The sequence below is a fragment of the Sturnira hondurensis genome, unplaced genomic scaffold (assembly GCF_014824575.4).
Source record: "Sturnira hondurensis isolate 20B ecotype Veracruz unplaced genomic scaffold, ASM1482457v3 Scaffold0002597, whole genome shotgun sequence".
Classification (NCBI taxonomy): domain Eukaryota; kingdom Metazoa; phylum Chordata; class Mammalia; order Chiroptera; family Phyllostomidae; genus Sturnira; species Sturnira hondurensis.
This window is the reverse complement of record NW_028075228.1, coordinates 319,587-346,620: the sequence shown is the minus strand read 5'-3', so window position 1 is coordinate 346,620 and position 27,034 is coordinate 319,587. Positions and strand designations below refer to the sequence as shown.

General features: G+C 38.3%; 2 protein-coding genes across 8 annotated transcripts in view; both read right to left on the bottom strand.

Annotated features, from left to right (window-relative positions):
- The window catches only part of ZFP82 (ZFP82 zinc finger protein), a 45,772-nt gene extending 45,614 nt beyond the window's left edge, over window positions 1–158 (bottom strand). Inside the window, exon 1 of the mRNA XM_037040096.1 lies at window positions 65–158. The gene's annotated coding sequence lies outside the window, so the exon portion shown is untranslated. The remainder of the gene's footprint in view (window positions 1–64) is intronic.
- Window positions 159–16,260: 16,102 nt separating this feature from the next.
- The window catches only part of ZNF566 (zinc finger protein 566), a 57,849-nt gene continuing 47,075 nt past the window's right edge, over window positions 16,261–27,034 (bottom strand). For all 7 annotated transcript variants that reach the window (XM_037040104.1, XM_037040105.1, XM_037040103.1 and 4 more), the window contains one exon: window positions 16,261–18,971. In XM_037040104.1, coding sequence (XP_036895999.1) covers window positions 17,947–18,971 — 1,025 coding nt within the window. In that variant the 3' untranslated portion in view covers window positions 16,261–17,946. The remainder of the gene's footprint in view (window positions 18,972–27,034) is intronic.

Here is a 27,034-nt window from a genome sequence, read left to right as displayed (position 1 = left end):
CCTCTAGCCGCAATGCCTTTCCTACGGAAGGCCGGAGCCAACGCTCCGTGCCAGGACCGCTCACCTTGGCATCCGAACCCATTACACACCAGCACCCAGTGGAAGGGAGGGCTCCAAAGCCCCAGGGCCCTAATGGGCCACACGCAGGGTTTGCTGGGAGCTTCGGTTACACGCTCTAAGTGCGCAGGCGTGGCCAGCCTCAGGGGGTGGAGCATCAGTCCCGCCCAAGGCTTGAGTGAGCCGGTTAATCCTGTAGCGTGCCAAAGAATACAGGGGTTCATCCTCTTTGTCCTAAGTTTGGGGCCATACGGAGATATTTGTTTTTATTTGCATGCCGTGAGTATGAATCCTTTAGTGTGTGCCTGAGGCACAGCCCACCTGATTGTGTGATGAGTATGTGCACTTCTCTTTTTTTTAAAGATTTTATTTATTTGTCTTTAGAGGGGAAGGGAAGGAGAGAAGAGAAATATCAATGTATGGTTACCGTTGCCTCTCGTGAGTACCCTGCAGGGAACCGGCCTGCAACCCAGGCATGTGCCCTGACTGGGAATCAAACCACGATCGTGTGGTTCGCAGGCCGCGCCAGCCAGGGCGAGTATGTGCACTTCTGACTTGTCCTTGTGGAACTGGAACAAGTGGCTATCTGGATGACTGGTGTGACCCAGAAACTCACTTCATGCAATGCTGAAATAGAGAAAAGAATGTTGCATCTAGAAATACAAATGTTATTGAAGGATTCAGTGGAAAAACTGATTTTTCTGAAGAATTATGTATTTGTTTTACACTTAATGTCAGGTTTATCAAGGAGAAAAATGTTAAAAAGTGTAGCTTTAAAAATATGTTTTCAAAGGGTAGTCCTGCTGTGGACTACAGTAGTTGATTTTCTTCTGCTCCAGATTCTCGTGGCTTTCCTTCCTTCTTAGTATTGAGGAGATTTTGTTGGGAAGATTGGAGAAGTCCTAGACTAAGAGAAAAAAAATTTTTTTTACATAAAAGGAAGCAGTATAGCTATGAAACCTGAAAAGCTGGTGTTGGTGCTGCCTGTCACTACCAGAGCCAATAAACAGAGACAGGAATTGAATCTTTAGAGGCACTTTATTCAGATGGCCAGGGATCTGAGAAGACGGTGGGTTATGTGCACTTGTTAGTCTTACTTTTCCTTTCAAGCCAGCCTAAGGAAAAAGTGTAGGTAAGGGATTTGAAATTCAGGATATAGGTTAATCAGATAAAAGCTACAGTCTGGCAATTTCCCTAATATTCTATTATATGGTGACCAGTGATTTTTCTATTTGGGTCCTCTGTCCTGTGTCGTGGGTGATTTTCTTTTTCTGTGTCCTGGGCGGTGGACTGTCTCTCCCTGGAACACAATGGCTCAGGTACTCTCTTGATGCTTACGGAGCACAAAAGTTGACTGGCTTGTGGTCTCCTGGAGTCAGGATGGCTGTACCTTCAATTCCTGAAACAATAGCTTTTTACATGCATTAACTACTGGGCTTCTTAACTATTCCCTGAAACTAAAATTTCCCAACTCTTGAGTTCCCCCATCAGCTAGAGCAGACACCCCAAGATCAAGGGATTCAAACATCTTGTGTTCTAAGTCAGGCTCTCTTCTTTGTTAAAGGAGAGCAAGAAACTTGTTTAAGACTCAAAGCATGAGTTCATGCTAACATTACTGGGTTTTATTCTTACTTTTTCTTCTATATTTCTGTCCCTTTAACAGTTGTTTCTTTATAAATCCTGGTTCTTAGTAATATTGACATTTATTTATTTGCATTAATTTAGATTTACCATAAAATAGTTTAAAGTTGCATTGCCAATATTATTACTAACAATAATGCTAGTAAATAACAATTTAGATTGTAGTTCTAAACTGGGGTTGTCAAAGTACAGCTTATAGGCCAGATTTGGCCCACCACCTGTTATATAGCTAATAAATAGCTAATGTATAGCTAATGAAATAATGGTGCCTCTATTTCTGAATGGATAAAAAAATCAAAAGAAGGATATTTTGTTAGGTGTGAAAATTATGCACTTCAAATTTCAGCATCTATAAATAAAGTTTGATTGGAACATAGCTATGCTCATTTATGTATTGTCTATGACTGCATTTTAGTTACAAGGGCAGAATTGAGTAGTTAGTAGATTGAAAGGCCTGTAGAGCCTAAAATACAATTGATTCTCATTATTCACAGTGGTTGTATTCTATAAAGTCATTGCAGACACTGAGTTAGGGAACCATTCCTTCTATGGGAAATACTGGGTTAGTTTCATGCAAACGTCTAGTCACAACATTTTCATCAATCAATACACAACCTCAGTTTATGTGTTTCTGTTCATAGATACTTTTTATAGATTGTTGAGTTCTTTAACATTGAACTCATGACCAACAGCACTATAACTCATGCCTGCATGAGGTTTATCTAACATGTATTTTCTCTGTAAGGCATAGCACAGCCTTTTTGTATTTAGGAACACTAGACATCACTTTAGCCCTATCCTTGGGAACATTTTAAACAGCAAAACCACCAATAAAACACACAAAAATTAGAAAACAGGGTACTGAATAGGCTGTGCAAAAAGATACTTGGTTATGATATAAGAACCTAAATAAGGCAGAGGGTTGTCTTGTTTGTGTTTAGCTGAGAACATGTGCATCAAGGGACTCATTTTTCAACTCTTCACATGTCTGTGAATGACCAAAAGTGACTGAGTATTGACTTTGAGATTACAAATAAATTTTAGCCAGTGGATAAGTTTGAAAATATGGGAATCCACAAATGATAAGGATTGACTCTATTTACTATCTGGTCCTTTACAGAAAAAGTTTACCAGCCCTTGTTTTAGAGTAGATTCCTTTAATTATACAGTTAGAATGTTTAAAAACTACTTAATATAATTCTTTTCCCTGTGTCATCAATAATATCTGAAATTAATTATAACCCATTACATAAATAAAAATGCATAAACAAGAGAAAAGGGAGTAAAAAAGGAAAGCTCTCCTTTACGGAATGCCAGCTAGTAAGTTTGATTTTACATGGCTTGTGAACTCTGCTTCAAATACACTTATTATATTTGGTTTTGATGAGGATTTTGTACACTATAGTGTTTTCCTTTAAGTCCAGGTTTATTTTAATTGTCTCCTCTCATGCGAGCTATCACTTGTATTTCAGTAAGAGTGACATTGTTAGAATGAATATATATTCATGGCATGAAGGGTAGCCATTGGTGCAATAGCATAATATAATGTGTTAGACAATACTGAGTTTTCTTTGAAGTCTCAATCTGATTTCATCCATTCTTCATGTTTGGCTTGCCTGCTTGTGACCAGCTCTTCAGCTTCTCCAGATTCTTGACACAATGCCATTCTCATTGGTGAAAATAATGTGCCTAGGAATGACTTTTCTAAATCTGGATAATCACTGGGCAAATGAGTTCTAATTATGGAAGCAGTGTTGGTAGCTTGTGTGCATCCTCAAGTACATTACTACTGGCGTGCTTGCTTATGTCTATGTGGTTTCTGGGTCCCTGTTCAGGGAGGAAGGGTGTTGCTGCATTGGTCGTTCCTTAAATGTAGGTTCCCTGGAACAATATTTGTTACTAAAGGATTCTGTCCTCAATTCCTATATGTATTTGTTGGAGGGTCAGTTCCCCACACCAACAAGCAATTCTCGAACACTGGCTGGGTATTCTAAAATTCAAATCAATTCTAACACTACCTACCTCTGGAGATAGTGTCAGATCCCACATGCATACCCCACATGCCAGTTCCTGTGCTTCTAACCAACCAGCTACAGATTGGAAGTCCCAACAACCCCCAACGTGGGTTTGATTAATTTGCTAGAGCAGCTCACAGAACTCAGAAACATCTGTTAAAAAGAAATAACCGGTCCCAAATAAAGTCACCTGTGTTTAGCTCACATCACCAAAGGCTTAATACCTAACCTAATTGCAGTGACAAGAAAAAAATTCCAAGTTGTTCTAAATTAAAATTACAGTGGCTGGACAGAGAGAAGGAGAACAGTTAGCCTATTAATAGCTGTGGGCCAGCTCTGACAAAAGATTGCTCATACTGCTTAATGTGTGTTGCAATTTTAAAATTAACTTCTAGTCGCTACTTCTGAGATGACCTAAGAAGAGAAAATATCCAAGCATCATGGAACCCCAGAAGCCTCTACTGATTGTTTACACATATGCTTTGTGGGCTGTGCTGGACCTATCCTAGAACTACCCTTCTTAGCCTTCCGCCATCCCCTTTGTCTATAGCTAGTAAACTTTTCATAATGGTTTACATCTTTCTCCCCTCTATTTGCAAATGTACAAGACACACTGTGTCTCCTTGCACAACCAAAATAAGGACAACAATTAAAAAAAACAAAACAAAAAAACAATACTTACAGAAAATTGAACTGGATGGAAGTCTGACAACCAAGGAGTTAAAGTAGACACATTCATCCAAACTGGTAGGAGGAGTGGAGTCAGGAAGCTGGGACGGAAAGGGCTTGAAGCAGGACAGCTGGCAGACCCCCAGCGCGCAAGGTGGCAGCGGGTGGACCAGGTGCACAAAGCTGTACTTGGCAGACCTAGGATGCATAAAGCAACCCCTGGTGGACCCAGCAAGGTGGCAGAGTGTAGACGGGTGCAGAGCATTGGGTCCCATATTCACACACAGATAAACAAGGCGAAATTGGGGAGCGGGACAGACAACGCAACCCAGGCTCCTAGAGCAGGGAAATAAAGCCTCAAAACACCGCTTGAAAAAACACCTGTGGGGGTTGAGGTGCCAGGAGAAACTACCAGCCCCACAGGAGAGTTTGTTGGAGAGACCCACAGGGTCCCAGGACACATAGAAACTCACCCATATGAAAATCAACACCAGAAGGGCCCAATTTGTTTTCAGGAAGCAGGGGAAGTGACTGAAATCCAGCAGAGAGCAGAGCAAGTGCCATTGTTCCCTCTCCAACCCCTGCCCCACGTACAGCATACAGCGAAACACCCCAGCAACTGGGTTGCCCTGCCCTGGTGAACATCTAAGGCTTTGCCCCTCACTGCATAACAGGCATGACAAAAAAATGGCCCAAACAAAAGAACAGGTCATAACTCCAGAAAAAAATACAACTAGATGATGAAGAGATAGCTAACCTATCAGATGCACAGTTCCAACAACTGGTAATCAAGATGCTCACACAACTGGTTGAGTTTGGTTGCAAATTAGATGAAAAAGTGAAGGCTACACTTAGTGAAATAAAGGAAAATGCACAGAGAATCAATAGTGATGGGAAGAAAACTGGGACTCAAATCAACATTGTGGACCACAAGGAAAAAGAAACATCCAATCAGAAAAGAATGAGAAAATAACATTTAGAAAAAATGAGCAGATGGTTGGGAATCTCCAGGACACCTTTAAACTTTCCAACTTCTGAATTATAGGGATACCAGAAGGGGAAGAGGAAGAGTAACAAGTGGAAAAGTTGTTTGAACAAATAATAAAGAACTTCCTTGATCTGGCAAAGGAAATAGACTTTCAGGAAGTCCAGGAAGCTCAGAGAGTCCCAAAGAAGTTGGACCCAAAGAGGAACACACTAAGGCACATCATAATTACATTAGACAAGATTAAACGTAAGGAGAGTATCTTAAAAGCAGCAAGAGAAAATGAGAGAGTTACCTACAAAGGAGTTCCCATCAGACTCAGCTGATTTCTCAAAAGAGACCTTACAGGCAAGAAGGGGCTGGAAAGAAGTATTCCAAGTCATGAAAGGCAAGAACCTACATCCAAGATTGCTCTATCTGGCAAAGCTTTCATTTAGAATGGAAGGGCAAATAAAATGGTTCTCAGATAAGGTCAAGTTCAAGGAGTTCATCATCATCAGGCCCTTATTATATGAAATGTTAAAGGGATTTACCTAGGAAAATGAAGAGGAAAAACATGTACAGTAAAATGACAGCAAACTCACAATAATTAAAAACCACACCTAAAACAGAAACAAAAACAGACTAAGCAAACAACTAGAACATGAACAGAACCACAGAAATGGAGGACACATGGACAGCTATCAACAGAGGAGTGGGAGGAGCAAAGGGAAAAAGGTACAGAGAATAAGTAGCATAGATGGTAGGTAGAAAATAGACAGGGGAGGGTAAGAATACTGTGAGAAATGTAGGAGCCAAGAACTTACAAATGTGACCCTTGGACATGAACTAAAGGGGGGGAATGTGGGTGGGAGAGGATATGCAGGGTAGAGGAATGAAGGGGGAAAGTGGGACAACTGTAATAGTATAATCAATAAAATATAATTAGAAAAAGATTTTCAGCTGTTGAACTTAAAATTTTTTAAATATATTTTATTGATTATACCATTACAGTTGTCCCATTCCCCTCTTCATTCCCCTCCACCCAGCACACCCCCACTGCCATCATCCCCTCGTTTAGTTTATGTCCATGTGTCACAAGTTCTTTAGATTCCATATTTTCCATACTATTCTTGTCCTCCCCTGTTTATTTTCCACCTACCATCTATCCTACTTATTCTCTGTACCTTCTCCCCCATCTCTCCTCCTCCCACTCCCCTGTTCCTAACCCTCTATGTGATCTCCATTTCTATGGTTCCGCTCCTGATCTAGCTGTCCTCTTAGTTTGCTTTTGTTTTAGGTGTGCTTGTTAATAACTATGTGTTTCCTGTCCTTTCACAGTTCATATTTTTTATCCTCTTTTTCTTAGATAAGTCCCTTTCACATTTCATATAATAAGGGCTTGGTGATGATGAACTCCTTGAATTTGACCTTATCTGAGAAGCACTTTATCTGCCCTTACATTCTACTTGAAAGCTTTGCTGGATAGAGCAATCGTGGATGTAGGTCCTTGCATTTCATGACTTGGAATACTTCTTTCCAGCCCCTTCTTGCCTGTAAGGGCTCTTTTAAGAAATCTGCTGACAGTCTGATGGGAAGTCCTTTGTAGGTGACTGTCCCCTTATCTCTTGCTGCTTCTAGGATTCTCTTCTTCATTTTAATCATGGCTAATGTAATTATGATGTGCCTTGGTGTGTTCCTCTTTGGCTCCAAATTCTTTGGGACTCTTATGACCATCCTGGACTTTCTGGAAGTCTATTTCCTTTGCCAGATTGGGGAAGTTCTCCTTTATTATTTGTTCAAATAAGGTTTCCACTGTTGCACTTCCTCTTCCCCTACTGGTACCCTATAATTCGGATGTTGGAAAGTTTGAAGATATCCTGGAGGTTCCTAAGCCTCTCCTCGTTTTCTTCAGTTCTTATTTTTATCTTTTCTTTCTTTATTTTTATTTAATTCTTGTTCGAGTACAGTTTTCTGTCTTATATTCCCAGCCATGCACCCCTCAGTGCTCCCCACCTCCCTCCCATTTCTGCCCCCACCTTAGTTATTGTCCATGTGTCCTTTATACTTGTTCATGTGAGTCCTTCCCGTTTTCCCCTGTGATTCTCTCCCCTCTCGCCTCTGGTTCCTCTCAGCCTGTTCCGTATTTCAGTGTCTTTGGTCATATTTTGCTTGCTTGTTTTTTTTGCTGTTTAGATTCCTGTTAACGGTGATATCATATGGTATTTGTCTTTCACTGCCTGGCTTATTTCGCTCAGCATAATGCTTTCCAGTTCCATCCATGATGTTGCAAACGATAGGAGCTCCTTCTTCCTTTCTGCAGCATAGAATTCCATTGTGTAAATGTACCATAGGTTTTTTTTAAAAAAGATTTTATTTATTTATCTTTAGAGAGGAAAGGAAGGAGAGAAGGAGAGAAACATCAATGTATGGTTGCCTCTCATGAGTCCCCTGCTGGGAACTCGCCTGCAACCCAGGCATGTGCCCTGACTGGGAATCGAACCGCGATCGTGTGGTTCACAGGCCCGTGCTCAATCCACTGAGCTACACCAGCCAGGGCTGTACCAGGGCTGTACCATAGTTTTTTGATCCAGTCATTTACCGATGGGCATCTAGGTTGCTTCCAACTCTTGGCTATTGGAAATTGTGCTGCTGTGAACATTGGGGTGCATAGGTTCTTTTCGATTACTGTTTCAGGGTTCTTAAGATATAATCCCAGCAGTGGAATTCCTGGGTCAAAGGGCAGGTCAATTTTTAGTTTTCTGAGAAAGTTCCATACTGTTTTCCACAGTGGTTGTACCAGTCTGCAATCCCACCCACAGTGAACTAGCATCCTCTTTCCCCCACAACCTCTCCAGCACTTGTTGTTTGTTTCTTTGTTTATGATAGCCATTCTGACTGGTGTAAAGGGGTATCTCATTGTGGTTTTAATTTGCATCTCTCTGATAGCTAGCAATATTGAGCATCTTTTCATGTGTCTCTGGATCCTCTGTATGTCCTCCTTGGAGAAGTGTCTGTTCAAGTCCTTTTCCCATTTTTTAATTGGGTTGCTTGTCTTCTTTGAGTGGACTCATGTGAGTTCTTTGTATATTTTGGAGATTAAACCTTTGTCTGAGGTATCAATGGCAAATATGTTTTCCAAAAAAGTTGCTTCTCTTTTTATCTTGATACTATTTTCCTCAGCCATGCAGAAGCTTTTAATTTTCATGAGATCCCATTTGTTTAGTCTTTCCTTTATGCCCCTTGCTCTAGGGGACATATCAGTAAAAATCTTGCTGCGTGGAATATCTGAGATTTTCCTGCCAATGCTCTTCTCTAGGGCTTTAATGGTTTCTCGGGTTATATTTAAGTCTTTTATCCACCTTAAATTAATTTTGGTGTATGGTGTAAGTTGGTGCTCGAGTTTCATTTTTTTGCATGTAGCTGTCCAGTTCTCTCAACACCATTTGTTGAAGAGGCTATCTTTACTCCATTTCATATTACTGCCCCCTTTGTCAAATATTAATTGACTGTAGAGATATGGGTTTATTTCTGGGCTCTCTGTTCTATTCCATTGGTCTATGTGCCTGTTTTTATGCCAGTACCAGGCTGTTTTGATTTCAGTGGCCTTGTAATACAGTTTGATATTGGGTATTGTGATCCTCATACTTTGTTCTCCTTTCTCAAAACCACAGCTGCTATTCGGGTCTCTTATGGTTCCATATAAATTTTTGAAGTGTTTGTTCTATGTCTGTGAAATATGCCATTGATACTTTAATAGGTATTGAATTGAATCTGTAAATTGCTTTGGGTAGTATGGACATTTTGATGATGTTAATTCTTCCAGTCCATTAACACGGTATATGTTTCCATTTGTGTCTTCCTTGATTTCTTTCTCCAGTGTTGTGTAGTTTTCTGCATACAGGTCTTTTACTTCCTTGGTTAGGTTTATTCCCAGATATTTTATTTTTGTTTTTGCTATATTGAATGGGATTTTTTTTCTTGATTTCTGCTTCTGCTGTTTCATTGTTGGTAGACAAAAATGCCTTTGATTTCTGGATATTGACTTTGTATCCCGCTGTTTTGCCAAATTCACTTAGTAGTTCGAGCAGTTTTTTGGTAGAGGCTATAGGATTTTTTATTTACACTATCATATCATCTGCAAATAATGCCAGTTTCGTTTCCTCCTTTCCAATTTGGATGCCTTTTATTTCCTTTTCTTGTCTGATCACTGTGGCTAGAACTTCCAATACTATATTGAATAGAAGTGGTGAAAGTGGACAACCTTGTCTTGTTCCTGATCTTAGTGGAAAAGATTTTAGCTTTTGCCCATTGAGTATGATATTGGCTGTAGGTCTTTCATATATGGCCTTTATTATATTGAAGAATGCTCCCTCTATTCACATTTTTCTGAGTACCTTTATCATAAATGGGTGTTCTAACTTATCAAAAGTTTTTCCTCATCTATTTATATGATCATGAAGTTTTTGTCTTTGCTTTTGTTTATGTGATGTATTACATTTACTGATTTATGAATATCGAACCATCCTTGAATCCCTGGGATAAATCCCACTTGGTTGTGGTGTATGATCTTTTCGGTGTATTGCTGGATGCGATTTGCCAATATTTTGTTGAGGATTTTAGCATCTATGTTCATCAGCGATATTGGCCTGTAGTTTTCTTTCTTTGTTGTGTCTCTGTCTGGCTTTGGAATTAGTATGATGCTGGCTTCATAAAAAGAGTTGGGGAGTTTCCCCTCCTTTTGGATTTTTTGGAATAGTCTGTGAAGAATAGGGGTTAGCTCTTCCTTAAAAGCTTTGTAGAATTCTCCTGTGAAACCTTCTGGTCCAGGGCTTTTGTGTGATGAGAGTTTTTTGATTAGTTCTTCAATTTCATCTGCTGTTATTGGCCTGTTCAGGTTTTCTGCTTCTTTTAAATTGAGTTTTGGAAGATTATATTTTTCTAGAAATTTGTCCATTTCACCTAGATTTTCAAATTTCTTGGCATACAGTTCTTCATAGTAATTTCTTACAATCCCTTCTATTTCTGTGGTATCAGTTGTAATCTCTCCTCTTTCATTTCTGATTGTGTTAATTTGGGTCTCTTCCTTTCTTGATGAGCCTACTTAAAGGTTTGTCTATTTTGTTTATCTTTTCAAAAAACCAACTACTGGATTCATTGATCCTTAGAATTGTGCTTTTAGTCTCTATGTCATTTAATTCTGCTCTGATCTTGGTTATTTCCTTCCTTACTTGCTCTGGGCTGTCTTTGTTGTTGTTCCTTGAGTTCTNTTTCCCCCTTCTGGTACCCCTATAATCCGGATGTTGGAACGTTTAAAGATGTCCTGGAGGTTCCTAAGCCTCTCCTCATTTTTTTGAATTCTCATTTCTTCATTCCTTTCTGGTCGGATGTTTCATTCTTCCTTCTGGTCCATTCCATTGATTTGAGTCCCAGTTTCCTTTCCATCGCTATTGGTTTCCTGGACATCTCCCTTCATTTCAATTAGTTTAGCCTTCATATGTTCCTCTAATTTGTGACAATAATCTACCAATTCTGTGAGCATCCTGATAAATACTGTCTTAAATTGGGCTTCTGAGAGGCTGGCTATTTCCTGGTTGCTTAGAGTTATTGGCTCTGGGACTTTGAGTTTTTCTTGCGCCATCTTTTGGGCTGTTCGTGCCTGTTAAGTAACAGGATCGGAGCCCTAGGTTTTCACCAGAGCAGAGCAACTCAGTCGCTGGGTTGTGACGTTGTATGTGGGGGCGGGGTCAAAGAGGGACAATGGCTTCCCTCTGCCGCCCGCTGCCGCGTCCCCCACCGGCACCGCAGCCACCGCTGTCACCAGGCCCACGCGTTTCGTTCCACTGCACTCGAGTGTGCCACCGCCATCAGCCCTCCACCACTGGGTTCACCCCCTGGGGCCTGCGTGGTCCGTCTCACTGTGCGCGAATATGTGACCTTGGTCAGTCTGTCCCGCACCCTGACTGGCTTTGGGCTGCCCACGTGCCTAGCGCCTAGGTCGGGGGATATGTCCTGTCTGACCCAGCTCCTCTGCTGGATCCACCTCTCTTACCATCCCCGTTGAATGGTTCGCAGCTGTCGGACTTCTGTATAATTCCGTTTTCTGGTCTTTGGGTGTGTCCTAGTTCTCCAAAACTTTTGTTGTAGTCAAACTTGGTTGTGGGAGAAGGCACAGTGTTTCCACCTATGCCTCCATCTTGGCAGAAGTCCCTTGATTGAGAGCTTTGCTTCGTAAAGTAGCCTTGGTTGTAGGCCTCTGGTTCTCATTACTTGAAATATTTTTTGCCATTCTCTTCTTGCTTGGAGTGTTTCCATTGGGAAGTAAGTAGCTAATCTTTTTCGGGCTCCCTTGTATGTTATTTCCTTTTTCTCCCTTGCTGCCTTTAAGACTCTCTCTTTGTGTTGGAATTTTGCCATTTTAATGATGATGTGTCTTGAAGTGGACCTCTTTGGGTTCCTCTTGAATGGGACTCTCTGTGATTCCTGGATTCGTGTAACTTTTTATCTCATCAAATTAGGAAAATTTTCCATCATTACTGTTTCAAATAGGTTTTCTATCCCTTGATCTTCTTCTTCTTCTGGTATTCTTATTATTTGGATATTATTATGTTTCATATTGTCTTGCATTTCTCTTAATCCCTCTTCATTATTTTTGAGCCTCTTTTCCCTTTCTTGCTCTTTCTGGGAGATTCTTTCTACTGTGTCCTTCAACTCACTGATTCGATCTTCTGCCCTATCGATCCTGCTTTTTCATTCCTTCTACTGTGTTCTTCAGTTAAAAAATTGTATTCTTCATTTCCTCTTGGCCTTTGCTGATAGTTTCTATTTCCTTTTTCATGTTGATATAGTTTGCGGAAAGCTCATTGTAGCTCCCCTGTAGTTTCTGGTAGCTCATTGTGAGTGCTTTGAATTTCCTGATAACTAGTGCTTTGAATTCAATATCTGATAGCTGACTTGCCTCTCCTTCATCTAACATTATTTCTGAGACTTCCACCTTTTCTTTCATTTGGGCATTGTTTCTTTGTCTTCCCATTGTTTATGAGACTCTTCTTGTTAGCCTTAGCTTTTTAAATTGATCTGTTCTGACTCCCTGGGTTTATGGTGTGAACTTCTGTGGTAAAATACCTGTAAAATTCAGTGGTCCAGTCTCCTGCAGGTATCTTGATGTTTTCTGCTTCCATCTACTCCTTTCTTTGTGTGTGTATGATCAGTTGGAGGGAGAGGCAAAATGGTTTATGACAGCAGGAGAGTACTTTATGATATTTACAGTCACAGCCCGTAGAGAAGAAAGAGAAGATCTTTAGGCTCTATATAGTGTTAACTGTAATCTTCAACCCAATTTGCCACTTTTAAGAAAGGATAAACCAAAGATAAGTCTCTTGTTGGGGAGGGAATACTTGTGAGTTGTATCTAAAAAGCAGGGAGGTTGAGGGTGGTCAGATTTTGAGGTAAGGTGAGAGTAAAGAATAGTAATATATGTGTTTTGGAACTGGAAAGCATGATGCTAAGCAAAATAAGCCAGGTGGTGAAAGACAAATACCACATGATCTCATCTTTAACAGGAACCTAAAAAACAAAACAATTAAACAAGCAAAATATAACCAAACACACTGAAATAGAGAACAGGTTGACAGTGTCCAGAGGAGAGAGGGAAGGGAATTTCATGGGAAAAGGGGAGGGGTTTACAGGAACAAGTATAAAAGACACATGGACAAAAACTGGGCGGGGGGGTGGTTGGTGGAAATGGGAGGGCTAGGCAGGTGGGCTGGGATGGGAGTAAAAGACAGAAAACTGTACTTGAATTAAAATTTTAAAAACTAAGTTAAAAAATCACAAATAATTGAATGGCTTTTTTAAAATGGGAAAAATATATGTATTTTAATAAATTTCACCAAGGCAATACATAATTTCTCTTATGAGGTACAAACAGGAGAAAGAATAAGAATAAAAATCATCCCTAAAAACCAACCCTTCAGTCTGAAAAAATGGGAGAAAATGGTAAAAAGTCCTGCCCAATACCCACTGTCATCAGGTCTGCAATATGAAGGCAAGAAAGTTAAAAAGGTTTAAATACTGTGACATGGTTATATGACTTTACCTTTAGATTTTAGAAGATCAAAGGGATCTATCACTTTATAATCAATACGATAATAAAAATGTTAAAATTGCAGAACTTACTAGCATATTTAAAAAGTATTATGAAACATCCTTACATTTTTAAAGTATTAGAAAGTAAGGAGGATAAAGAGTTGTCTCAGAAATTTCATTTTGGGGCTCTCTATATTTCAAATGAATAAGATTCAAAATATAATCCCAATGAGTCTCTTACTTAAACTGGATAAAGTAATTCTAAAATTGAAATGAAAAAATAGTTGTATTTACAAATACAAACTGTATAATTAATAATATATATGTATTTATTCCCAAGTAATAAATTACTGAAAATTGTAATTCAAAGATTGCTGGAAAGTGGAGGACAGAAATAGAACTGAGAATAAGCACTTAATATTTGATAAATATAGTTTATCCAGTAGGAGAAAGATGAATACTTTTGATAAATGGTACTGAAATAATTGGCTTTATTCCTGGATGTAAATAAAGCAGGCATTCTATATCACACCACATCCAATTATTAATTCCAGATGTACTAAAATATTAAATCTATATGTGTGCATACATACCCACATAACTACACGTGAAAAACTGTGCACTCTTTTCCATTATTCTCTTGTCCTCTAATATTTTCTATAAGCAAGGCCTTCCTAAGGAACAGAAAGCCCTGGAAATGGTTTGGGAAACATATTTTACAGAAATATGATATAAAAATATAAGAATGCTTATTACAATATGACTTTTAAATTTCAGAGGAAATAAACTGAAATATCACAATTGAGGAATAGTAGAATAGGTATTGGTACAAGCATACTGTGAAATATATTGAACCATCAAAACTGTTGATTGCCTTGATGGAAAATTCAAAATGTGCAAATGTTGAAAAGTAAATTACAGATAAATGTGTATCATTTATTTTTGCAAAAACATACTAAAACAACCCACTTGTTAATGCTTAAGGACAAAAGAATATATGGGGGATATATACAAGGTTTAAACATTATTCAAAGAAAGTGAGCAGAGGGGAAGAGAGTGAAGAATGAAGGAGATGGAGATATTTTTTAAAATGGATTGGTGTTGTTTCATTGGGTTGGGCACACATGCCTTACCGCTGTAATTTTGGAGGAGGAACTTAGTAAATGACTTGAAATACACCAATGAAGACAATAAAATTTCATTTAGAAATACTTTTTTGATAGTAATGCAAACCTTTAGAATAAAAAGTGTCTTTAATAATTCTCCCCTTTGCAGATATTTTTCTTAAAATTTCTCAGATTGATTACAAAATATGCCTACAAATAATGCTACAATAAACAAACAAAACCCTTTAACATGGTATCTAAGAAGAAAAGGGGCAGGGAATAAAAGGACAGACCAATAGTAACTTTGGATAGGTGATTTTCCTGCCAGAGAATGGTATCTGTGCAATGTAGGAATCTGTTTGACGAGCATGAAAATCGAGATACAGGAAAGAAAGGTTCGTCATCACAAAACATTAACTTAAATCTAAACAAAGCTAACCCGTGGGATATTTATTTTTAATATCAGAATTTCTTAATCCAGTAAATTTAGTAGGCTTCTACACTATCATGGCAGAGTTGAGTAGTTACAACTGAAATGGTATGGTCCACAAAAGCTAAAATATACACTATTGATCTAAGACACAATACATAATTCCAGTGATACATTTGTTGCTAGTGCAAAATTATGATGCTCTGGCATTTTTTTCTCTTGAGAGTTTATCTCTGTATTTTTTAAACATTTTTATTTTTGGAGAGGGGAGAGGGAGAAGGGAGAGAAACATCTTGTGTGTGAGATACATTGATTGGTTGCTTCTCACACACCCCCAATTAGGGACCTGGCGCACAACCCAGGCATGTGCCTTGACTAGGAATAGAACCAGCAACCTTTCAGTTTGCAGGCCAGCAGTCAATCCACTGAGTGCACCAGCCAGGGCTCTATTTTCTTCTTTTCAGTTGTGTGTGTATACATATATAGCTTAACAAAGGAATACAAAACAAAAAATACAGTCACGCTCCACATAATGATGTTCAGGTCAACAACTGACTGCATATACAATGGTGGCATTTAGTATAGCCTAGATGTGTGGTATAGACATTGCCATTTAGGTTTGTGTAAGTAGACTCAATGTGTTTGAGCAGCAATAAAACTATCTAACAACACATTTCTCAGAACACACCCCCGCCATTAAATGGTGCGTGACTATATCCTATTTGACTGATGTAATGCTTAGGATAATTTTTTTTAATGTAGAAAAAAATATATACTTGGAGGTTAGCTATTTCATTTCTAATCTGAAACTGCTCACATCCAAGAAATTCTGGGTAAATTACCTTGTGTTGTACTCTCCCCTGAATTTCCTTGGTGCCAAGGGATTTGTGCTATTAAAAACTCCTCCTACAAGCCTTTTGCAGTGACTGCTCTAGTGTCCAGAAGAAAAGTTACCCACGGGCTACTTGCTACTTACAGGTAGATACATCTTTGTCTTCATGGTTTACTTTTAGATCTGAGCTGCCATTTAAAAATCAAGAGCCATCATAAACTTTAAAAAAATGTAGATTCCTGCATTCTCTGGAAGTCAGAAGAGCTGGCAAATGGTGCCCTATTTTCCTCAAAGCATCAATTAGCTGGAACTGAAACTACTGGGAATACTTTTTAACTACTCTCCCAGTCAGTTTCTTTTGTTATTCTTTTGATACCTACACTTCACAAATTTCTTTAGTATGCTTACAACTTCTTTATGGATGATAGTAAAAAATAGTTTCCGGTTTTTTTTTTTTGGTTCTCCTGATGCACCTGTAACATCAAGATTGTTAGTTTGTTATGATGCATCTACTTTATACAAATTCCTTGAACGCTTGGTAACACTTTGCCTGAAAAAAGATTAGGTTTGGAGCTTTGTCAATAGCTACTGTATTCACATATAAACGTCCCTTTTCCTGTGTTTGTAAGTGCCTTTCAAGAGTTCTGATTTTCTTTGAGTCATTTTTATCTTCCTAAAAAAATAAGATTAAGTTTTTGAATACATCAGAAACAATAGTATTAGGTACAGCATTTTAAATCAGTAACTATAATGTTTATAGTTACTCATGTTTATCCATTTCTCAAAACTATTGCTGTTTGTCTTTTCACATTTTTTCTTCATAAGTGTCACCAATGTTTTGTCTATATTCTTGTTTGTTTTTATATTAGGCATTATAAGTAGTTAAAAGGATGTCAGTCTGAATAAGGTCCTTCTCACACTTTACACACATTACCTTCCCCAACAAATCCCAAGATTATTTCATGTTCCATAAGAAATAATTGACAGGAGAAAATTTTCTTAATTCACTACTCTCAATGGGTCATTCTTCAATTGCATATCTTGCCTGATGTTGAGTAAGGTCTGCAAAAACAGCGGTCTTTCAACAAATAATACTAATGATAACAGTGAATATAACAATGACTAACATTTAATGTTTATTATTACATGCACAATTCTAAATGCTTTGTCTTATTTGATTCTCACACAAAATTATGAGGTAGGTATTATAATTATCTCCATTTTAGAGTTTCTACTAAGACACACATGTATAAAAACAGAAAAACTCTGGGGAAGGTTAAATACTAAACAGGTAAGAACAATCCTTCAGGAAGGAAAATAGGTACAAGGATAATGTTCAAAGGGTATGTTTGTTTTATTTGTAACATCTAAATCTTTTATAAGGAAACTATATTCATGAATTATGTCTGCAATTAAAATAAGAGACATGATCAAAAGATATGCCAAAGGATAATGTCCATCAGGGTACTGTGTGTAATGACAAAAACTCTGGAGGAAACTTCAATGTCTATCAATAGGGATTTGATAAAATGGTATTATGGCAACACAAGGACACACCATAAAGCCATTAAAGGATCTCTATTTACTGAGTGCAAAGTTTTTCATGACTGTTTTTAGAATAAGAAAGCCTAAATTTTCTGAAGAGCAAAAAGTAGGCTGTCTTAAAAAATAAAGATGTCACCTCTGTTATTAAAGGTATTTTAAAAATAAAGGTATTTTACAATCCCTCATGTAAACAGATGGACTTAAGAGTCATAGAAATTCATGATAAATTAAATAAGAATGTAACAACTATAGACAAATTAGGGGAAAAAGGAAAATAAAAATCACAGGATTACAATTTAGCATAAATTCTTTAGTTTTTAAGGTTATAAAAGTGTCAAAAGTTGTGTAATTTTCAGTATTTGCTAGGTTCAGTTACCTGGCATCAAGAGAAATACAAATTTTATTAAAGAGCCTCCAAAATGTATTTTACTACTGGGGTGTTATTCCTACACTTTTCTTGGACTGAATAAACTGTAGTCAACAAATAACATGTTTCTAGATTATTCAGAATAATTATGATTAAGATAATTATCTGATGTTGAATAGTTTTGAGGTATAATTAAAAGCCTTCCCACACATTTCATATATTCTATGGTTTATCACCAGTACAAATTTTGATGTTGAATAACTTGTGAGGCATAATTAAAAGTTTTCCCACATTCCCTAAATTCACAGGGTTTCTCACCAGTATGAATTCTGTGATGACTAATAAGTTGTGAACTCTGAGAATAGGCTTTCCCACATATCTTACATTCATAGGGTTTCTCACCAGTATGAATTCTCTGGTGTCGAGTAAGGTCTGAACCAGATCGAAAAGCCTTTTCACATTCTTTACATTCATAGGGTTTCTCACCTGTATGAATCCTCTGATGTTTAATAAGTTGTGAGCTCTGACTAAAGGCATTGCCACACTCCTTACATTCATAGGGCTTCTCCCCCGTGTGAATTCTCTGATGCTGAGTAAAGTTTGAGCCACTACTAAAGGCTTTCCCACACTCTTTACATTCATAGGGCTTCTCACCAGTGTGAATTCTCTGATGTCTGGTGAAGTTTGAACCACTACTAAAGGCCTTCCCACATTCCTTACATTCATAAGGCTTCTCACCAGTGTGAATTCTCTGATGTCGAGTAAGGTCTGAGCCACAAATAAAGGTTTTTCCACACTCCTTACATTCAAAGGGTTTCTTGCCAGTATGAATTTTCTGATGATGACTGAGTCTCGAGGGATGTCTAAAGGCCTTCCCACATTCCTTACATTCATAGGGTTTTTCAATAGTATGAATTATCTGATGTGTAATAAGCTGGGAGTCATGTGTAAACGTTTTCCTATATTCCCTAGATGCACAGTATTTCTCTTTATTATGAATAATTTGCTGTAATGTAAAAGATGGATGCTGACTAAAAGTGGGAATGCCTTCATGGGTGTATATTGGTTGACTGAAATGTCCCTCCTGAGACTCATGTTGTCTCTCAAATGGGTCATTACACTCCCAGTCATCTCTGAAACTAGAGCACTGAAGGTCATGTCTTGTAAGTCTTCCCATTATCTCCCACTGGGTTGACTCTATTTCATAAATTTCCTTCTTGAGAAATGACTTCTTGGCTTCCCATCTTGATTCCAGGACTGAAAAAAATATATAAAAGCAATCATTCAGATATTTCTTGCTTGGGAAAAGTAAAACATCAATTAAAATGGAAGAATTAAACCATATTTTTAAAAAATAGGCTGGAGGAGTGAGGAGAAATCACTTGGATGAGGGCAGAAAGTAAGCTGCTGGTTTCCAAACATTGCCACAAATAGGAATTATGTAGGGGAACTTGCTAAATATACAGATAACTTAGTCTTATCTCCTTCGTTACAGGATAACTCTAATAATACACACACACACACACACACACACACACACACTCATGTAAGAGAATGCCAAAGTGTAAAGAAAATGATCATAACTAGTTAACAGAGTTGACAGGAATAAATTAATATGTCAGAGGAAAAATTTTAAGGGGTTGGCAAACTATGCCTGCAGCACTGCAACAATTTTTATAAGTTTTATTGGAACACAGCCACACTTGCTCATTTATGCATTGTGTATGGTTATTTTTGAGCGACTATGATAGAAGTGGATACTTGCAACAGAGCCCACACTGACTGTGAGCCTAAAATATTTACAATCTGACCCTTTAAGAAAAAGCTTGCTAGCTTCCTGGGTAGATACGTGTTATCTATTACATTAGCCACTAGCATATTATCTGTTTAAACTGAGCATAATTAAAATTAAATAAAACTTCAAATTCAGTTGGCACTATTCATATTTCCACTGTTCAATAGCTGAATGTGGCTAATTGCTACTGTTTTGGAAATAAAAAATATAGACTATTTCCATCATTGCAGAAAATTGTATTTGACAGCACCTGTCTAAACTCAGTAACTGGAGGGCCAGGATCTCTTTCACAAATGATGAAGAAATAGAGGGCAGCAATCCAGATGGGCAAATAGCTTAAGAAAAGTCAAAAGTTGAATTAATCTCCCATGAGTGGTAGCAGGGAGGATTCTTTTTTGGCTAGATATGTTTGGGGTTTTATGAAAAACACTATTTGCCTTGGAATTCTGTGGCGCTGACCTTAGAACTTAATACATACATAAGCACTATAACGGTGCTGACCAACTGACAGGAAGGGCATTTGTAGGGCAAAGAGAAGAAATGAAAATATAAAGGAAGGTAGTGTATTGCTATTGAAATATCAGAGGTACAAGAGCCAGTTAAATAAGTTTTCAACTCAAACTCAGTTAATAACAAGCATTGTTTTCTTGGGCAAATGAGTTCATCTTGTTGAGCCCCCAATTCTCTTGTCTATATGACAGGAATGACAACTAACACAATCATTGTGAGGAGTGGGAAAAATATATGAAAAGCACTTGGTATAAAATACTGTTTTGTATTTGAGAGATAATAATATGAAAGAATTTCTCTACAAACATGGGACTGTAAGGCAAGTAAAGTATTTTGAACAGCATACTATGAACCCAGAGGGAAACCTCACGCCAAAGAAATGAAAATTATTCTAGTATCATCATTTTCTCTTCCCCTCATATAATGATTCAGCAAATACTGTCTAATCTTGCTCCTAAGTAGTGTTTGAAACTCGTCCCTCTGTCCTTACTACCTAATATGAAATCCCTATCTCTTGGATTACTAGAAGAGCCTACTACCTAGTTTTCCCACTTAAGGTTTACAATCTTGAACCCACGTCACTAGAATGGCATTGCCTGCCACTGCTCTGCTTGCAATTCTCCAGTGAATTCCCATGGCATTGCTCTTATAATAAAAGCTAAGCTCCTGAACATGGTCTCCAAAGCTCTGAATGATCTGGTTCTTGCCTGACCCTCCAACCAAATCTCATACTCTGGTCCCTTTTGGTTTCCTAGCTCCATCCACACTGTCCCCATTTTGCAATTCTTCTAATATTCCCAGTTCTTACTCCCTCTTAAGACCTTTCCAGGTACTGTTCTTTATATCTAGATGTTTTCTTTCACTGTTAGCCTTGGTCACTATTACCCATTTTCCAAATCTCTTCTTAAAGGACATACTTTTGGAGGTCTTCTCTGATCCCATTACCAAATAATACCCTCCTTATAATTACCTTTTTAGCACTCTATTCTCCTCCTTAACAGGATTTTCACAAATTGTAATTACATATTTTTAAGGTTCATTTAATATCCTTTTCTCTCAACACAGCTTAAGTTTTGCGAAGGCAAGAAAAATGTCTGATGTCTTCATCAATGTGTATTCCATGCTGGGCACAGTATCTCCCACATAGTGGAAGCCCGACAAATATTTATTGACTGACTCAGCATGTATGCTCTTTAATAATAGAGTCGAAAATATTCTTCTAGAGAAAAAGGGCATACTCTTTTCAGACATGGCACACTGCATATACATATGCATTTGTTACTACTCCTTCTAAGTGATAGTAATGATATTAAATGAAAGAAGAAACTCTATTAGGACAAAGAATGAGAGAGGAAAGAACAGCAAAAAGAATTAGGGAGAAACAGAGTATATGTAATATACAAAGTAACAAGTGATGTATCAACCATTAAAAAAACCACAAGAAAACAAAGTTGCAGGTTGTTCCTATTGTAGATTCCCAAATATTCTCAAGAACTGAAATCATGAGGTACTTTTAGAAAGTAGGTTGCATGAGGGGCTGCAAACAGGAAGGTTAATTGAAATCTGAATGAAACAGGCTGACCACAGATTCTCAAACCTACCTCATACAGCAGGCTGATTCCCCCACCTACTATATCCAGTAAACTCCCAGAATCTGTCAGCCAGGCTTATTTTTATTCATTCCCAGAAAGAGAGTAGAGGATTTCATTCTGGAGAAAGCCAGCCCCAAAGAAAAGACCTGATAGTTGTTCTCAGCCAATAAAGTATTCTAGGCAGATCAATACCAATAAATCTACACCTCTTTAGACACCAAAAAGCTCTAATCAGCTTTTTAGTGCCAGTGTTTTATATGCAGACAGCCTTGAGTCACTAGCTACTTCAGGAAATTTTGAAACATATTAAGAGATTAAAATAAACAAAGAAGAAAAAAGAACTCAAGAAAGAGAGACAATAGAGAAGAAATTTCAAAACTCAAGAAGGCTTCTAAAAACAACATACAACAATCCCACAAGGAAATGTCAGAAAAAGAAATATTCAAAGAAGAAAAAGCTTCATTGTAAAAATTAATTCAAGGATTAGAACTTAATAAAATTCCAGAGAAATACAACATAAGAAGAGAGAAGGAAAAGAAAAAAAAATCTAGGGCTAGAACAAGAAATTTAAGATTTCAATGACCAGTTTTCAATCATTCAAAAATTTAATGAGCCCTTCCTATGTGTCAGACATGGTACCAGGCACTACATATAAAAAGTAAACAAAGTGTAAAACATAGAGAAGAGAGAAAATGATGGGAAACAAATGATCTTGAAAATTTCAATTATTTAAAAGTTCCCAGAATAAAATTTCTCAGTGTTTCTCAGCCAAATGAAAGAATGTAATCAATCAATATGTTATCTCAACATGAAACATTAGAACATTATAACTAAAGAACTCTAAAAGCTTCCACTCAAAGGAATTAAACAGGTCACATAAAAGAATTAAAAACTTAAATGTGTTTTGGAATTCTCCAAAACACCAGATGTTAGAAGATTTTAGAAATCCATGGGGCAATATCATCAATATTTTGACAGCAAGTTTTTCAACCTAAAATTACATCTCCAGAAAAAAAATTATTTATCAAACACGAGGGTGAAATGAAAACATTTTCAGACAATGCAAGGACCCACAAAACATACTTTCTATTTACTTCTCTTCCATACTTTCCCTGGTTGCTTTTGGAAGATGTGCTTCAGGATAATGAGAGAATAAACTAAGAAAGAAGAAGGCAAGAGACCCAACAGTCAAGGTATACAAAAATAAAGAAGAGAGACACAAGGATTGAAAGGAGAAAAGTAAAGGGAATCGATGGAATGATGCTAAGGGAATCCATACAATGATAATGAAGAGAATTCTAAAATGACAGCTATGTAACAGTCTCAGCTGGGGCAGAAAAGCAGAGGGCTGGAGGAATGTCTCAGTTAAAAAATAAACCAGTTCCCTGACGGGTAAGAGGAGTTAGATTAGTAACAGATAAACAGAAAACTAAGACTTCTCAATGAAGATAAGGATTAACATCCACGAAGTTAATCCTTCCATTATCTTCCATTAAGATAAGCATGGAAATGAACAGAGCTCAGCAATGAAAGCCAATTATCTAGTTTTGGAGTGAAGTGAATAATGACTTAAAGAAAAAAAAACAGAAAAAAGGAAAACTATGGCCCTAACCAAGTGGCTCATTTGGTTAGAGTGTTGGCCTGTACACCAAAAGGCTGTAGGTTTGATTCCCAGTCAGAGCACATACCCAAGTTGCAGGTTTGATCCCTTGTCAGGGCACATATGGGAGGCAGCCAATCAATATCTCTCTCATATAGAGGTTTCTCTCGCCCTCCTTCCTCTCTCTCTAAATACCAATAAATCCATTTTAAAAACTGTGAGATAATTATATGTGGAAGATGAGGAGAGAGGTTGTAATGTAAGCTATTATCTTCAAATTCCATAGTGAAAAGTCAATCATTACTAAAACTAGATTTTTTTTAAGATTTTATTTATTTATTTATCTTTAGAGGGGAAGGAGAGGGAGAGAAACATCAATGTATGGTTGCCTTTCGTGCGTGCCCTGCTGGGAGTTGGCCTGCAGGGAACCTGCTTGCAACCCAGGCAATGTGCCCTGACTGGGAATCGAACCGCGATCATCTGGTTCGCAGGCCCGTGCTCAATCCACTGAGCTACACCAGCCACGGCTACTAAAACTAGATTTTTAAAAAAATTCTCCAAGAAAGAATAGAAATGGTGACTATCCCCCCAACCCCCACAAAAAAAATGGTGACAGCCATGGGAAAGGAAAATTATATAGAAAATAAATGTAAAACCTGACTCCCAGAAGAATACAGAAATGATACAAAACCAAAAATAAAACAGCTTTCTAGAGCTGTAGAAGATTTAGTAATCGTATGGTTCCCTTCTGTGCTAAGCAGAATTTATGAAGAGAGATTTTAACTAGCTATATCTTGATAGAATTTCTGTAGTTCAAAAGAAAAAGAAAATTCTATAGAACTAAATTCCTAGCAGAATCAGGTTGTATTCTACTTACACATTTGTGTTTGGTGTTGCCCCACCAAAATTCTCTTGAAGTTTGAATGGTTACCAGATTATAAAGAAAACTGGATTTCTGGTCTTTCTGAAAGACTGGATTATCTGGCATCACTGGACTGCCCTCTCACAGGACAGGTGTCTCCTGGCCTTAAGTGCTTATCCCTTTGAGACAGGGTATATAGTATCTCTTTTTTTAATTTTATTGATTATACCATTACAGTTGTTCTATTCTCCTCCTTCATTCCCCTCCACCCAGCACACCCCCTCCCCCACTATTCCCCCACTTTAGTTTATGACCACGTGTCTCAAGTTCTTTAGATTCTATATTTCCCCCACTATTCTTGCCCTCCCCTCTATTTTCTACCTACTGTCTATGCTATTTTCTGTACCTTCTCCCCTCTTCTCCTCCTTCCACTCCCCTGTTGCTAACCCTCCATGTGTTCTTCATTTCTATGGTTCCACTCCTGATCTAGCTGTCCTCTTGGTTTGCTTTTGTTTTAGGTGTGGTTGTTAATAACTGTGAGTTTACTGTCCTTTCACTGGTCATATTTTTTTATCTTTTTTCTTAGATAAGTCCCTTTAACATTTCATATAATAAGGGCTTGGTGATGATGAACTCCTTGAATTTGACCTTATCTGAGAAGCACTTTATCTGTCCTTTCATTCTAAATGGAAGCTTTGCTAGATAGAGCAATCTTGGCTGTAGGTGTTTGGATTTCACAACTTGGAATACTTCTTTCCAGCCCCTTCTTGCCTGTAAGGTCTCTTGAGAAATCTGTTGACAGTCTGATGGGCACTCCTTTGTAGGTGACTGTCCCCTTATCTCTTGCTGCTTCTAGGATTCTCTCCTTCATTTTAATCTTTGCTAATGTAATGATGATGTGCCTTGGTGTGTTCCTTCTTGGGTCCAACTTCTTTGGGACTCTCTGAGCTTCCTGGATTTCCTGGAAGTCTATTTCCTTTGCCAGACTGGGGAAGTTCTCCTTTATTATTTGTTCAAATAAGTTTTCCACTGGTGGCTGTTTCTTTCCCCCTTCTGGTACCCCTATAATTTGGATGTTGGAACGTTTAAAGATGTCCTGGAGGTTCCTAAGCCTCTCCTCATTGTTTTGAATTCTCATTTCTTCATTCCTTTCTGGTGGGATGTTTTGTTCTTCCTTCTGGTCCATTCCCTTGATTTGAATCCTAGTTTCCTTTCCATCACTATTGGTTTCCTGTGCATTTCCCTTCATTTCAATTAGTTTAGCCTTCATATGTTCCTCTAATTTGTGACTATAATCAACCAGTTCTGTGAGCATCCTGATCACCAGTATTTTGAACTGTGCATCTGAGAGGCTGGCTATTTCTTGTTTGCTTAGAGTTATCGGTTCTGGGGCTTTGAGTTCTTCTTGAGCTATATTTTAGACTGTTCATGCCTGTTATGTATCAGGAGCGGAGCCCTAGGTGTTCACCAGGGCCGGGCCACTCAGTCGCTGGGTTGTGAGGCTGTACGTGGGGGCGGGGTCAAAGAGGAGCAATGGCGGTCCCGTCTGCCGCCTCCCACCACTGCCACCACAGCAGCCACCGTCACCGGGGCCCACACGTTCCATCCTACTGCGAATGTGGGACAGAACTTGAATGTGCGACCATGGTCAGCCCTATGCCACTGGGTTCCCCCGCTGGGGCCTGCGCAGTCCGTCTCACTGTGTGCGAATGTGCGACCGCGGTCAGTCTCCCCCGCACCCCGACTGGGTCTGAGCTGCCTTCGTGCCTGGGTCGGGGGATCTTTCCTGCCCGACCCTGCTCCGCTGCTGGCTCCGCCCCTCTTACTGGTCCTGGTCAAATGGTTTGTTATAGTTGGGCTTCCGTATAGTTCAATTTTCTGTTCTTTGGCTGTGTCTTTGTTTACTAAACCTTTGTTGTATTCAAACTTGGTTGTGGGAGAAGGCACAGTGTTTCCACCTATGCCGCCATCTTGGCGGAAGTCCTAGTATCTCTCTTATTAGCCGTCTCTACTGCTGCCTAGTCCCATGTAAAGCCTCAGGCCAAAGTCACTTGCCATGTACATCTGCAATATTGCTTTCCTTGTTTTCACCTTCATTCCTAAAGAGTTTCTGCTGGATATGTAGAATTCTGGGTTGACAGTTCTTCTGCACAATAAAGTACTGTTCCACTTTCTTTTGGCCTACCTGGTTTATGAAGTGAAATCCATTTATTCAAATAAGTTTCCCTACAAGTAAAGCATTATATTCCTATGGTTCTTTCAGTACTTTTTTGTCATCCATTTTCAGCAATTTGATGATATGTTTGAACATGGATTCCTTTGGGTTTATCCTATTTGAGGTGGTTTAGTTTCTTGAATTGCTGTATCTTTCACCAATGCTGGTAAACCATGATTTCTTCAAATAATTTTTTTCAGTCCTAAACTTTCTCTTCCTCTTTTGGGATTAACATGTTATTCAACAAAAATGTTAAGCCTTCATTGTAGTCTCACATGTCCCCGAAGTTGTATTCTTTTTAAGTTTTCGATCTTTTTTTTGTTATTCACATTGGCTAATGAATTTTGATCTACCTTCAAGTTCACTAATTTTCCTCCATTATCTCCATTCTCTTATTGAGTCTATCCAGTTTTTTAAAATTTTAACCATTGTATTTTTCAGTTCTAAAGTTTCCATTTGTTTTTCATGTCTTTTTAAAAATCCTGATCCATTGGATTTTAAAAAATACCCACAGGATATGTTTTTTAAAGATCAGAGAGAGAGAATGGGAAGGAAACATCAACGTGAAAGAGCAACATTATTGGTTGCCCCCTGGATGCTCTCTGACTGGGGATCAAACCTCAATCTAGCTATGTACTGTGACTGGGAATTGAGCCCACAAGCTTTTGGTGTATGGAACGATGTTCCAGCCAACTGGACCAGAGCTATGTCTTCTATCTTTTAATTGTATCATTTGGCTTTCAGCT